Raw genomic sequence first — 16,096 nt, 5'->3', positions numbered from 1 at the left:
AGACCTGATGAAATAGACTTTTGCGGTAACAGTTGTTGTAAGACATCAGAAGGTTTAAAGTCTTTGCTACAACTTGCCTCTAAAGAACTGGTCTTATCCTTTTAATATACATTGTTGTTCACCTAAGCCATTTTAAAATAATTATTAATCTATAATATTTATTTTCAATACCCCATGGGATTCAGGCATGTTCCAACTTGGGAGAACTCAATTTGATTTCAAAATGCTTATCCAATGAAATGCCTTTCTGGATTCCAAATTGATACCCTAACTGGGTTTCCAATACAGGCTCAATGGATGACCATGTGCTAGAAGCTTTACATTTGTGTTCTGTTTGGATCAATGCCGACGATTTGATTGGAATAGGAGCAGCTGCACAGAAACAGTCTATTGGGTGAGATAGATTTGTCACGCTCCACTCTGATAAAAACTAAATTTGGATAGCATGCATTTTGAAATGTTCATGGTACCACATTAAATCGCTACCAGATAGGAGCAATTACCAAGGATTAACACGAGCTCCAAGTCAAAATTTGAATGAAGAAAAGCAGAGAGCTTTAGAAATAAATAAATAAATCAGGAGGAGGGATAACAAAACATTTCCTTTGTCAGGTTTACAGCTTGACGGCAGCAGGAAAAATAGGTCCTTTGTGAATGTGTTCATACTAATATCCATCTCTCAATACATCAGCCTGTATCTTCCTCTCTGCTGCCTCCACACCACTGCCCCCACCCTCCCCATCCCCACCAGAACAACCCAGGGGATGATAATTAGGCAGCAAACAGGGTTTTACACAATGGTATTTTGAACAATCCTTCTGAAAATCCTTGAATGCAAATCTCCTAGCTTATGGGTTTTAATACCAAGAAGGTCAACAAATGATAAACTGGAATCACTACCTTACCATAGAAAGTCAACTGTCCTTTTGCTACGTTTTTCCCTCTTGAATTCTCAGCCACGCATTCATACAAGCCAGCATCCTCCTGCTGAAAATTGGGGATTTCAAGAATCCCATTTGACTTGTGTCTTCTGGCTTTGGTTGCTATCGGCTTTCCATCAGCTCTTCTCCAGATAATAGTTGGTACTGGACTGGTGGCGAGAAAAAAAGGGAGTGAATCATGTTACATAAACTTTCTTTTATTTGAATCTATGCTAGTTACAATCCCTTCCTTCTTGGTTCCAAACGTTATATAGCTGGCACCAGACAGTGTTCCCCCAAAGTCACTTATTCATGTATCACTATTCTAATTTCAGCGATACTCAGTACTATTATGATCTCTAGCACTATTATGTACTCCGTGTTTTCTTTAGGGATTGAACCCAGGTCTCCCACATTGCAGGCAGATTCTTTACCAGCTGAGCCACCAGGGAAGCCCTTAAAATCAAATAACCTTTCTTAACCTTAAAGAAGGTATTCCATGTAATATACAATATTACCGATGAAATAAAAACAGATTTTTATATGCTTGTTACATTTTTTCCAATGCATCTGTTTAAGATCATAAATATAAAAAAATTTTAAAAGTCCATGCACAAATGTGGAGAATTAAAAATGCCTTCCACTAAGATGTGGTCCAGAACCCCTTCTGCTTGAACTAGGTGGCTACTAGGACTTAAAATAAGACAGAAGTGATGTGGTGTCACTTTCAAGGCTCAGTGGATAAGAAACTGGCAGCTTCACTTTTTGCCTCTTGGAACACCCTCTGTGGGCCCTTACCAACTTCTAGCAGTCCATTAGGAGGGTGGTTTGGGGAAAGTTATCATAAAATAGCGAGATAAGGAAAGAGGCAACCTGTGGGGACTTTAAGTACTCTCAAGGCATCTATCATCCTGCAGCCAAAACTGTTAGAATGCATCTTAAATTGCAAGGGCATCACTGAATCTGCAGATCAATGGTTTAGTGAGCTAACCACAGCTTCTGAGTTGTGGCTTTCTAACAGGGGATACAATTATTTACCTATTTATTTTTCACAAAGACACACACAGACAAGAAAATAGACTAAAGACTTGCTAATCTTCTCTAGGAAACCTGAGATGGTATTTAAAAAATTAGAGCCATCAACTCGACTATACTTGTTTTAGAGGAATTTAAGTTCATTAGGCAGAAACTAACTCAAAATATGGAAAGGGCTCTATCAAAAGTACATTATGGGTATCTTTACATGTGATGAGATAGACAGTTAAAATGTGCCAGTACAAATAACTGTTCTTAGACACAGTCTTTCTGCTCTTGAGTGGGCCGTGATGATGGGTTTCCACAGCTGCATGTGTGTACCCAAACACTTCTGTGTAGACTGGAGGAGCCCAATTTGGGTCCTTTGTTTTCATTCTAGTGCCATTCAAGTAGTGTGAATGGAGTTTAATTCCCACTCCCTTTGAAAGTGGGAACAACATAAATTTTGCTGTCTTTCTCTATAGATTTTTCAAGGTGTCACCTTGCAGAACTCACCAAAAACATTCCTATACCATCTAGTTTTGTTCTTTCATCTTTTCTTTGCATTGAGTTTCCTAAAATATGTATATATATATATATATATATATATATATATATATAAATGGGCTCCCCCAGTGGCTGAGTGGTAAAGAATCTGCCTTGCAATGTAGAAGATACAGGAGATGTGGGTTTGATCCCTGGGTCTGGAAGATCTCCTGGAGGAGGGCATGGCAACCCACTCCTGTATTCTTGCCTGGAGAATCCCATGGACGGAGAAGTCTGGCGGGCTATAGTCCATGGGGTCACGAAGAGTCAGACATGATTGAAGCATCTGAGCATATATAAAATAAAAAATGGGACCATCTTCCACTGTTTAGCAATCTACTTTTAGTCTCTTAGTGATAAATAATGGGCATTTTCCAGGTCTTAGTTGTTTTACAACTTGACTTTTAATGTCAGTACAGTGTTCAATCCTACAGCTATGTCAGAATGTATTTAATGGAGTAAGTTTTCAGAACATAAAGAATGAGCGCTGTATTTTTCGGCCCCCAAGTAAAGATACTACTGTAGGGTATACTGCCCTGACTTGAAAACAGGAAAACCAAAAGAATCCTTTCTTTAGAACTAAAACTAAAATTGAAAAAAAAAATGGAACAACTTTCTTGCATAGTTAGTTGCATAATACAAAATGATATGAATATAGATAACTTGATAAAACAGAAGCTGAGCAAAAGTTAGTGTCCCTGCCTTAGCCAACATCTGGGCCCAGAAAAAGGGTGTGGAGTTGGCAGTGGGTTGGCTGGATAAGTGAGGTTGTCTACAGAGATTCACATGCATCATTGAAGTGCACCGATGACTAAAAATTTTTATTTCAGGTGAAAGTTTTTATCACTGATGCCAAACCTTTTCTGCAGGGTTACTGGCAAAATCTTAACTGATCTATTTTTCATTTTATGCCCTCTGACAGACACCCTAGGGAAAATTAACTGGTTCCCAAGTAGGCTTAACTGAGAAAACCCCACAGATTGAATAATAAAGTTGTGAATAATTTTCAGATGACTCTGTAAAACAGACACTCCTTAGAGAATATCAGGTCTTGCCAACCTCTAGCCAAAGTAGAAAGAAGATGCTATTGTTTATATATGGAATCTGAAATATGACACACATGAAATTATCTGAGAGTCCCTTGGACTGCAAGCAGATCAAACCAGTCAATTGTAAAGGAGATCAGTCCTGAATAATTATTGAAAGGACTGATGCTGAAGCTGAAGCTCCAATACTTTGGCCACCTGAAGCAAAAACTGACTCATTGGAAAAGACCCTGATGCTGGGAAAGATTGAAGGCAGGACGAGAAGGGGACAACAGAGGATGAGAGGGTTGGACAGCATCACCGACTCGACGGCTATGAGTTTGAGCAAGCTCCGGGAGCTGGTGATGGACAGGGAAGCCTGGCGTGCTGCAGTCCATGGGGGTGCAAAGAGTCAGAATTGACTGAGTGACTGAACTGAACTAATGAAACAGAAACAGACTCACAAACATAGAGAACAGTTGTATGGTTGACAAGGGGGAGGGAGTTGGGGGAGGGGTGGATTTAAAGTTTGGGATTAGCAGATGCAAATGATTATATAGAGAATGAATAAACAACAAGGTACTACTGTATATCACAGTGAACTGTGTTCAATATCCAGTGATAAACCATAATGGAAGATAACATGAAAAAGAATGTATATATGTCTCAATGAATCACTCTGCTATAGGGCGAAAATTAACACAACATTGTAAATCAACTATACTTCAATAAAAAAATTTTAACAAATTTTAAAAATTTTAAAAAAATTTTAAAAATTTTTAAAAAATTTTAACAAAACACTAGAAAGAAGAGACTTTCAATTTAAAAAGAAATACAAGAAAAAGTTGATGCACACTCTGTAAGCTGGGACCCAAATGAAATTCTACCTTTTTCCAAACAGTCAACTTCACTGTACCTCAGATGAAGGCCATTGTTTTCCTGTCATTCTGGGTCAGACAACATGTACATTACAGGTTATCGTAATAGAATGAAACACTTTCAGAACTGCCCATTCTCCTCTCCTTCGTGGCTGTGTCCAGAGTGGCAGCTAACTCCTCTTATGTCATGCCACATCCCTTCTCCATGGTGAAAGGACAGAATCAAAGATGCATGCACAGAATCACAGTGAGAGAGGCTTGGCTTGCTTTTCAGTCACCTCATCCACCATTACTGTGAACAGTGCAAAGAAATTTCTTTACTTGCCCGAGCTGGAGGGAGGACAGTGGAGGAGAGAAACCAGGACTTACTTTCCTAGTGCAAAGCATTCCAGCTTCACCGTTGTTCCCTTTGCAGTCGGGACCATTTCTGGAAACTGAACTTCTATTTTTGGTTCATATTCGCCCATCACCCCTGTGAATAAACAAAGGAGCTAAGCCTTGGAGATTCTTTTAAGACATACACAAGTGTTTTTGTGTTAATGTTCCTATACATCATTGTGTGTGCAATTAATCCCTTCATTTAAAGAGGCTCCTATCTCCAACAGCCGTGAATCGTGGCTTCTTTCCCAGTTATTGCTGGAGGAAATGTGTATTCCAGCACCACACCATCTGCCTAGGATTAAATTCTCCATGTGGACAACTCTGCTTCTCAAAAACACTTTGTTAAAAATGTAGTCATGGAAGAAAAAAGCAGAGGGAGGTTAAGTCCTAGTCACCATTAATACCACATTATTATTTATTTTTTTGGGAAGATGCTGCAGAAAATTTAAAATATGTTAAAAAATATGTGCATGCTTTAGTTGTGTCTCTGTAAAGAACATTTCTGAGTAATCAGTTTATAACCACAAATTATCTTTCACTTTTGAAGGCCAATCTGAATGAGTCATAAGTTGGTATGTGCAAGGTAACACAAAATTCATGTATTTTTATTCTGAAACAATGATAAAATAATAATAGGAAGTAAATATCAGAAATAGCCTGTAAGTGATACCCACCTTGCCAACGGTAGTTTTACCCTGAAGGTCCTATTTTCTTACTTTCCGATATCTCAAAAAATTACTGTGCAATCATAGCCAAGGTGGCAAACCCTAACAAATTAATGTTTTATAACTAAATGTTTTATAACTTAATGTTTTATAACTAAATGCTTAGGAATTATTTCTCATCAACCATTCTTAATGCTGTCTACCACTACTCTAGTTGTTTTGATACATTCATTTTTGTTCAATTTCTGGTCATTTTCTATGGCCTCTGATTCAACTGTGGCAATATAAAGTTTAAAATTATCTAGCTCACTAAAACATGATAGGATCCTCCATTTCATCTCTTCTTTAGGTTTCCTACAGTTAAAGAAAAAAAGAGATCGAAGGATTCAGATGAAAAGGTTAAAAGTAAGGTATGGATGAGGACAGGAACAATGGCTCAGAGAAACAATTCTATGCGTTTTGTAGAGGTGACCCTCTTTATCTGCAGCTTCATAGCCTGAGAAGCAGCAAGGGAATTTCTTCAACGTGCAAAAAAGAAAAAGTCAACCCCTAGTGTCAGATGATCTAATAGTCTTGCTAGATTTGTTGGGATGTATGTCATCAGACCTGGAGAAGGAAAAGGCAACCCACTCCAGTATTCTTGCCTGGAGAATCCCATGGACGGAGAAGCCTGGTAGGCCATGGGGTCACAAAGAGTTGGACACAACTGAGCGACTTCACTTTGTGCAAAGCTGAACATAGTCATTTTGTTATTTTCTTTTCATAGACTGACAGAGAGGATTGGCTATGGAAGGCATCTCTGAGATCATTTGGTTCAGCATTGTTTTTGGCCCTGCCACATAACATGTGGGATTTTTAGTTCCCTGACCAGGGATAGAAACTATAACCCCTGCAATGGAAGCATGGAGTCTTAACCACTGGACCACCAGTGAAGTCCCAGTTCAGCATTCTTAATATTGGCATTCTGAAGAAAGGACCTATACCTAGCAACAACCTGTTCTAAAAAGAACCTTAAACCCTCCACCAAAATGGAAATCACAGTTCTAGTCTGTCTCTGTCTTTTACAAGCAAGCCTGTAATCCCCAAAGTGTTAAACGGTTTGTCTTTAGCTTCACAACAGACCAGCATTCAAGTTTGCAACCCCGGTCCCTGACTTCTGGTCTAAATCTTTTCCTATGGCCTCTCACCACTGCAGGAGTAACACTCCCAAACTCAATTCAAATATACTAAATCCATGTGTGACACACTCAGTTGTGGCCAGTCTCTGAGTCCTATTGCCTTTCCTAGAGCATATGCCACACAGCTGGACCATAAAGAGATAGTGCTTACTAACACCTGCATTCACACACTTCTGCTGAACTTGCTAACAAACAGCCCATACAAGTGACTCATCATCCCATAAATAGCAGTAGTATGACTCTGAGTGCAGGAACAAGCTAACACCTAGTGCTGCGTGTGTGGCTGTGTTCTCTAAGAGCAGTGTTAATTAAAAATCAACTGCCTTGAGAGGAAGAGGTTCTTTTATTTTTTTTTTAATCTCTCTCTCTCTATTTTTTGGTTGCACAGGCTTTTTCTAGTTGTTTGAGCGGGGGTACTCTCTGCTGTGGTGTGTGTGATTCTTACTGAGGCATCCTCTCTTGTGGAACACGGACTCTAGGCGCATGGGCTCAGTAGTTGCAGCACATGGGCTCAGTTGCTTTGGTCCGTGGGCTCTAGCGCTTGGGTTCAGTAGTTGTGGTGCATAGGCTTAGTTGCTCCGTGAGAGGTGGAATCTCTCTGGACCAAGGATCAAAACTATCTCCTGCACTGGCAGGCAGATTCCGATCTAGAGTGCCGCAAGGGAATTCCGAGAGAAAAGGTCTTTTGTCCTGCCAGGATATCAAGACAACTTCCACTGCAGTGCCTCATGCATGGAAGGGAGGTGAGATGATAAAGTGAAAATATGGGAGTCAAGGCTGTGTCAGCCATGATCAGGGTTTCCCAGTCCCCTCGTTCTATAAACACTACATACAAACCTGGTTTCTATAATCCAGCTATGAAAGATACACCAAGGATAAAAACTGTCTCACACACCTTTCTCCTAAGCAATTGAAACATCACTACTTAGTGTCTGAGGCCCCCTGAACTACTGATTGCTTATCCTAAAATCTCACCCATTATGGCTTAGACTCAAAGTCCTCTCCTTCAGCGTCCTGCACCCTTTCCTCAGCACTCTCTATACTCTAGCCCACAGCCGTCTTTAAATGACCAAAAAGTATCAAATCTTTTTGCCTTAGCTCTTACGGTCTCCTATGACTTCTTTTTAAAAACATATAATGTAATGATTTTTAGTAAATTGACTGAGTTGGGCAATCATCATCATAACTCAATTTACAACATTTCCATCCCCCAAATAATATCCCTCATGCCTGTTTACAGTTAATTCCCAGGAGCAGTCCCAGCCCCAGGCAACCACTAATCTGCTTTGTCTATAGATTTGCCTTTTCTGGACATTACATTTAAATGAAATCATACAACATTTGGTCTTTTGCATTTGGCTTTTTACTTGGCCTAATGTTAACAAAGTTCATCCATGGTGTGGCTTGTATTGGTGATTCCTTCCTTTTTACGCCCGTATAGTATTCCACTTAACAGAAGAAAAATATTTTAATCATCTGTTCACCAGCTGTATTAGTTTCCTAAGACTGTCCTTGGAAAGAGATACAGACTAAGTGACTTCAGGCAAAATACATTTACTCTCTCACAATTCTGAAGATTAGAGGCCGACAGGGCTGTGCTGTCTCTGAGACCATGGAGAGTATCCTTCCTTGCCTCGTCCTGGCTTGCGGTGGTGGTCAGCAATATTCAGGGTGTTCCATGGCTTGCAGCTCTGTCAGTCCAACCTCTGATTTGTATGATATTCTCTCCATGGGTCTTCCCACTGTTTTCTTATAAAGACATCAGTCATATTGGGTTAAAGATTTACCCAATTCCAATATGATCTCATCTAACTAATTTATTTTCTAATAAGGTTGTATTCTTAGGTACTAGAGGTTAGGATTTCAACATATAATATCTTTTGGGGGCACATAATTCAACCTAAGTTACCAGTTGATGGTCATTTAGGTTGCTTCTTCTTTGGCTATGGCATGGTTTGGGAATGGCATGGCTTTCACTGCTGTTTAATGAATAATGTTACCATGAACGATCACATGCAAGTGTTTCTATGGACATTTTAATATGTTTTCATTTTTCTTTTGTTCCCCATGACTTTAATTTTACATGGATGACTTTCGCTTCAAGTCTCAGCTCAAAAGACTCCCCCTTTGAAAAGTGTTTTTGATCACATTATCTAAAATAGGTGCCTGCTGTCAATCTCTGTGAATATATTTTTTCCTTTATGTTAATTGTCATATTAACAATTAACAGGCGCAGGCGGCTGCGGGCCGGCTCACTAAGTGCGGCCAAGAGGAGCTACCCCACGTCCGAGGTCAGGGGCAGCGGCCTAGAGTGCCAGGCTGAGCCGGCGCAGGAACGGCCGAGGGGGGCTGCCCTGCGTCCGAGGTCAGTGGCGGCTGGGAGGAGACACCCTGTGTCCAAGGTCAGCGGCGGCGGCCGAGAGGAGCTACCTGGCGTCCGAGGCCAGTGGTGGCCGGGAGGAGACACCCCAAGTCCGAGATCAGGGGCGGCCAGGAGAAGCCACCTCGCACCCGAGGCCAGGGGCGGTGACCTTGAGGAGCCACCTGGAGCCCGAGGCCAGGGGCAGCAGCTGGGAGGAGCCACCCACGCCCAAGGCCAGGGCTGGCAGCCAGGAGGAGCAACCCGAGGAGTGGTGGCTGTGCAGGCACAGGAGGGCCTAGAGGAGCTATCCCACGTTGAAGGTCAGGAACAGCAGCGGTAAGGAGATACCCCTCCTCCAAGGTAAGGAACAGCGGCTGTGCTTTGCCGGAGCAGCGTGAAGAGGTACCCCACGCCCAAGGTAAGAGAAACCCAAGTAAGATGGTAAGTGTTGCAAGAGGGTATCAGAGGGCAGACACACTTAAACCATACTCACAGAAAACGTCAATCTAATCACACTAGGACCACAGCCTTGTCTAACAATGAAACCAAGACACGCCTGTGGGGCAACCCAAGATGGGCGGGTCATGGTGGAGAGGCCTGACAAAATGTGATCCACTGGAGAAGGGAATGGCAAGCCACTTCAGTATTCTTGCCTTGAGAACCCCATGAACAGTAGGAAAAGGCAAAATGATAGGATACCAAAAAAGGAACTCCCCTGGTCATTAGGTGCCCAATATGCTACTGGAGATCAGTGGAGAAATAACTCCAGACAGAATGAAGGGATAGAGCCAAAGCAAAAACAATACCCAGTTGTGGATGTGACTGGTGATAGAAGCAAGATCCGATGCTGTAAAGAGCAATATTGCATAGAAACCTGGAATGTCAGGTCCATGAATCAAGGCAAATTGGAAGTGGTCAAACAAGAGATGGCAAGGGTGAACGTCGACATTCTAGGAATCAGTGAACTAAAATGGACTGGAATGGGTGAATTTAACTCAGATGCCCATTACATCTACTACTGCGGGCAGGAATTCCTCAGAAGAAATGGAGTAGCCATCATGGTCAACAAAAGAGTCTGGAATGCAGTACTTGGATGCAATCTCAAAAAAGACAGAATGATCTCTGTTCGTCTCCAATGCAAACCATTCAATATCACAGTTATCCAAGTCTATGCCCCAACCAGTAACGCTGAAGAAGCTGAAGGTGAACGGTTTTATGAAGACCTACAAGATCTTTTAGAACTAACACCCAAAAAAGATGTCCTTTTCATTATAGGGGACTGGAATGCAAAAGTAGGAAGTCAAGAAACACCTGGAGTAACAGGCACATTTGGCCTTGGAATGTGGAATGAAACGGGGCATAGACTAATAGAGTTTTGCCAAGAAAATGCACTGGTCATAGCAAACACCCTCTTCCAACAACACAAGAGAAGACTCTACACATGGACATCACCAGATGGTCAACACCAAAATCAGACTGATTATGTTCTTTGAAGCCAAGGATGGAGAAGCTCTATACATCCCACAAAAATAAGACCGGGAGCTGACTGTGGCTCATATCATGAACTCCTTATTGCCAAATTCAGACTTAAACTGAAGAAAGTAGGGAAAACCACTAGACCATTTAGGTATGACCTAAATCAAATCCCTTATGATTACATAGTGGAAGTGAGAAATAGATTTAAGGGCCTATCTGATAGATAGAGTGCCTGATGAACCATGGAATGAGGTTTGTGACATTGTACAGGAGACAGGGATCAACACCATCCCCATGGAAAAGAAATGCAAAAAAGCAAAATGGCTGTCTGGGGAGGCCTTACAAATGGCTGTGAAAAGAAGAGAGGCGAAAAGCAAAGGAGAAAAGGAAAGATATAAGCGTCTGAATGCAGAGTTCCAAAGAATAGCAAGAAGAGATAAGAAAACCTTCTTCAGTGATCAATGCAAAGAAATAGAGGAAAACAACAGAATGGGAAAGACTAGAGATCTTTTCAAGAAAATTAGAGATACCAGGGAACATTTCATGCAAAGATGGGCTCGATAAAGGACAGAAATGGTCGGGACCTAACAGAAGCAGAAGATATTAAGAAGAGGTGTCAAGAATACATGGAAAAACTGTACAAAAAAGATCTTCACGACCCAGATAATCATGATGATGTGATCACTAATCTAGAGCCAGACATCTTGGAAAGTGAAGTCAAGTGCGCCTTAGAAAGCATCACTACGAACAAAGCTAGTGGAGGTGATGGAATTCCAGTTGAGCTGTTTCAAATCCTGAAAGACGATGCTGTGAAAGTGCCACACTCAATATGCCAGCAAGTTTGGAAAACTCAGCAGTGGCCACAGGACTGGAAAAGGTCAGTTTTCATTCCAATCCCTAAGAAAGGCAATGCCAAAGAATGCTCAAGCTACCGCACAATTGCACTCATCTCACACGCTAGTAAAGTAATGCTCAAAATTCTCCAAGCCAGGCTTCAGCAATATGTGAACCGTGAACTCCCTGATGTTCAAGCTGGTTTTAGAAAAGGCAGAGGAACCAGAGATCAAATTGCCAACATCTGCTGGATCATGGAAAAAGCAAGAGAATTCCAGAAAAACATCTATTTCTGCCTTATTTTCTAGGCCAAAGCCTTTGACTGTGTGGATCACAATAAACTGTGGAAAATTCTGAAAGAGATGGGAATACCAGACCACCTGACCTGCCTCTTGAGGAATCTGTATGCAGGTCAGGAAGCAATAGTTAGAACTGGACATGGAACAACAGACTGGCTCCAATAGGAAAAGGAGTACATCAAGGCTGTATATTGTCACCCTGCTTATTTGACTTATATGCAGAGTACATCATGAGAAATGCTGGACTGGAAGAAACACAAGCTGGAATCAAGATTGCCGGGAGAAATATCAATGACCTCATATATGCAGATGACACCACCCTTATGGCAAAAAGTGAAGAGGAACTAAAGAGCCTCTTGATGAAAGTGAAAGAGGAGAGTGAAAAAGTTGGCTTAAAGCTCAACATTCAGAAAACAAAGATCATGGCATCTGGTCCCATCACTCCATGGGAAATAGATGGGGAAACAGTAGAAACAGTGTCAGACTTTATTTTTGGGGGCTCCAAAATCATTGCAGATGGTGACTGCAGCCATGAAATTAAAAGACGCTCACTCCTTGGAAGAAAAGTTATAACCAACCTAGATAGTATATTCAAAAGCAGAGAAATTACTTTACCGACTAAGGTCTGTCTAGTCAAGGCTATGGTTTTTCTTGTGGTCACGTATGGATGTGAGAGTTGGACTGTGAAGAAGGCTGAGAACCGAAGAATTGATGCTTTTGAACTGTGGTGTTGGAGAAGACTCTTGAGGGTCCCTTGGACTGCAAGGAGATCCAACCAGTCCATTCTGAAGGAGATCAGCCCTGGGATTTCTTTGGAAGGAATGATGCTAAAGCTGAAGCTCCAGTACTTTGGACACCTCATGCGAAAAATTGACTCACTGGAAAAGACTCTGATGCTGGGAGAGATTGGGGGCAGGAGGAGAAGGGGACGACCCAGGATGAGATGTCTGGATGGCATCACGGACTCGATGGACATGAGTCTGAGTGAACTCCGGGAGATGGTGATGGACAGGGAGGCCTGGCATGCTGCGATTCATGTCGCAAAGAGTTGGACACGACTGAGCCACTGAACTGAACTGAACTGAATTGTCATCTGTATTTCTCATGTTTACTTCTGTCTTCCATACAGATCGTAAACCCCATGATATCAAGTAATATGTCTGTCTTTTTCATGCTAGCTTTTATCTTTGTCTCCACACTTAACAAGTGCTCAGTAAGAAAACCAACATAAAACATTTTACAAATAAACTTCTGGGCTCTCTCAAATAGCACTGCTGCTTTCTATCATGTTTATAGCTATTTATATACTTGCCATTTCTTCTGTTGTACTTTCACTTCTTTGAGGAATGGAAGTACTTGTGATTTTTTCTGTTCCTCGCAAATCTCAGCTCAGTTCAAGGCATATGGGGGAAAAAATGAACTGTAATAGGTAGGGATTCGTGAAAGGGAGTAAGATGGGGCAATGTGGCCCTTTATACTGGGACATATAATAGTCATTAAGCCAAACATTCAAGTCTTCTCCGGCATGGAAGTTGTTCTTAAGCATTACCATGGCTATTGGTCAAGTTCACTCACTTCAGACTATGTTTTTCTAAAATGTGGGAAAACATAATCTGTGCAGGTTGTTTGTGTGGTCACATGGAGTGATTTCAGGGTGAAGGCACAGTGATCTCTGTTTATGGCTACAGGAACTGAGTAACAGTGTGCTCGGTGATGATGAAGACTGTACTTCATTTATGGCAGTAGTTGCTGGACACAGAGTTGGGATCAGAGATGGAGTGGCACGGATTCACTGCTCTTTAAAAATTTTTAGTTACATATAAAGATTGTCCTAGTATTTAAGTCATGACAAAATGAAAGAAGCCATTCCCTTCAACTACATTATGAACATTTTTTGGAATAGCTGTGTAGTGTTCCATTGAATTTGCTTACATCTGGCACACGTTACATTTTTATTTGACTATTTCTTTCATTTTAACTATTTTGGCCCTTTGCTACTCTCAATGTAAAAAGCTGTTGCCTTTTATAACTTTTAAGAAACACAGGGTCTCTTAAAACAGGAGTGCATTTTTTTCTAGTCATTCCCCTGACCACCTGCACATTTTTGAACTTAATTGGCCTACAGCTGCTCTGCTGATTTATAGAATAATTAGGCAAAAAGTGATGCCATTGATGGAACTGCTTCAGAATCCTTTTTCTATCTTCAAACTGTCTGGAAAGGTGGGAAGATAGAAAGGTCTAGGTGCGTCTATATAACCAAGGTAAAGCTGAAGCTAAAGTGCTGTCAGGATGTTGTCAGGATCAACCAGGTCGTATAATCTCAGCAATGTTTCTTTCCTCCTGACTGAAAATATATACCGGTTTGTCAAAAAAATTGTTCAGATTTTTCCCATAATATCTTATAGAAAAACCCAAAAATGTTTTGGCCAATCTAATCCATTGGAGAAAACTCTTGCTTTCAATTCTAAATAGAGGCATCTATATCTACAATCTTAAACATAAGGTGAAAAGAGTTTTAATTTATTAAGCTGCATTGTCAATGTTTTCTATTTGTGGGAGTAAGAACTATGCCACCATCACAACAGTGAAAGCTATGTCCCTTGAAATTTGATACATGAAAGTCTTTAGGAGGTAGGGGCTTAGCTGTATTTACATTCTAATGAATTCAATAAACATTCATTTAACAGCAACCATAACCATGGGGGCACAATGTGCATATCACAGACCTGATCATTATCTTCATGACATTTGTAGTTACCCTTTTCCAAAGCCTTGCATAGTAATGTGGCAAATGCAGGCAACAATTAATTGTTTATGGAATGTGTGTGTGTGTATATGCTAAGTCACTTCAGTTGTGTCTGATTCTGTGTGACCCAATGGATTGTATAGCCTGCCAGGCTCCACTGTCCGTGGAATTCTCTAGGCAAGAATATTGGAGTCGGTTGCCACGTTCTCCTCTAGGGGATATTCCCAACTCAGGGGTGGAACCCAGGAGACAGCTCTTATGTCTCCTGCATTGACAGCTGGGTTCTTTACCACTAGTGTCACCTGGCTCAAACAGTTTATGGAATCAGTTCAGTCACTTCAGTCGCTTAGACGTTCCCAACTCTTTGCAACCCTATAGATTGCAGCATGCCAGGCTTTCCTGTCCATCACCAACTCCAGGAGCTTGCTCAAACTCATGTCCATCGAGTCAGTGATGCCAATCAACCATCTCAACCTCTGTCGTCCCCTTCTCCTCCTGCCTTTCCCAGCATCAGGGTCTCTTTTAATGAGTCAGTTCTTCACATCAGGTGGCCAAAGTATTGGAGCTTCAGCTTCAGCATCAGTCCTTACAATGAATGTTTAGGATTTCCTTTAGAATTTCCTTTAGGATTGACTGGTTTGATCTCCTTCCATAGTTTATGGAATAACCATGTTTATTTTCTAAGGAAGGCATGCTAGAGATTTCTAGGTGTTTTTTCCAAAACCAGTGTTCTCAAACTTTATATCACCTGGAGGACGTGAGTGTCTGAATTAGTAAGCTGACACGGGGCCTGAGAACGTTCATTTCTCATAAGTTCCTGGCTGATGCTGATGCTGCCTTCCAGGGAACTTCTGTAGCAACCATAAGGGGTTAAGCTTTGGACCAAGCGGTAACAGACATCATGGACTAGTCACTGGAAGATGACAAGTAAGCGCATCCCACCGTGACAAAGCCAATCTTGAGCCTGGGTTCTGCTCACAACCCTTGTGGCAATGACTGTCCTCCTTTCAAAACTGGAAAAACTATTAATGCTGACGCTGATGTCTGTGAGAACCAGAATGTGACAAAATAACCACCAAATTGCAGACTATAAAAGAGAAATCAGCCACACACCACGCTTGTTTAACTACAATTTGCAGAGCGCTGTCTTGGCAGAAGGAGGCCAGTTTGCAGAATTTTGTGCCATAAGATTTTGCCAACACCTGCCTTAGCTGGAATCTGTGCTTATAAATTAAACCACAGAAGGGACTTTTACCAGCTTCCACAGAGTGGGACTTACTACTGAAGAAAAACTGCAAAAGACTGTCTTCTATAGAGCTCCCACATGGCTGTTCTTGAGGAATAAGTCATATGATATAAAACCCATTTCTCTAAAAATATTTGGAAATATCTGATTAGGCATACTGATTTCTTTGGCTGAGTTCAGAACTTTATTCTTTCAGGAAAGCCCTGGGTTGAAGGAGACACTGTAGGATCGAGGGGACTGTCCAAGGATTCTCTATCACTACTCATTCCCTGATCCCTGAATTCCCCTGAGTTAGAGCCAACAATTGTGCAAACAAGAACTTCCCCAGTGCTGGAAAAGAAGAATAAGACACCGGAAGGTTGTCTATCACTTGTTACATGTGGGGTTTTAATGTGACTTCAAAAACCTGTGAGAAGGACTTCCCTCATGGTCCAGTGGCTCAGACTTCATGCTCCCAATACAGGGGCCCTACCTGGTCAGGAAACTAGATCCCACATGCTACAACTAAAGATCCTGCAAGCTGCAA

The 16,096-nt window shown here is 41.5% G+C and overlaps 1 protein-coding gene across 1 annotated transcript in view; it reads right to left on the bottom strand.

Moving 5' to 3' along the window:
- The window catches only part of CNTN4 (contactin 4), a 406,008-nt gene that overhangs the window by 189,743 nt on the left and 200,169 nt on the right, over nucleotides 1-16,096 (bottom strand). Inside the window, exons 7-8 of the mRNA XM_052644373.1 lie at nucleotides 4,753-4,855; nucleotides 906-1,090 (exon numbers count right to left, since the gene is read on the bottom strand). Coding sequence (XP_052500333.1) covers nucleotides 906-1,090; nucleotides 4,753-4,855 — 288 coding nt within the window. The remainder of the gene's footprint in view (nucleotides 1-905; nucleotides 1,091-4,752; nucleotides 4,856-16,096) is intronic.

Source organism: Budorcas taxicolor, chromosome 1, assembly GCF_023091745.1.
Source record: "Budorcas taxicolor isolate Tak-1 chromosome 1, Takin1.1, whole genome shotgun sequence".
In the NCBI taxonomy this organism is placed as follows: Eukaryota; Metazoa; Chordata; class Mammalia; order Artiodactyla; family Bovidae; genus Budorcas; species Budorcas taxicolor.
This window is presented reverse-complemented; position numbering and strand designations above follow the sequence as displayed.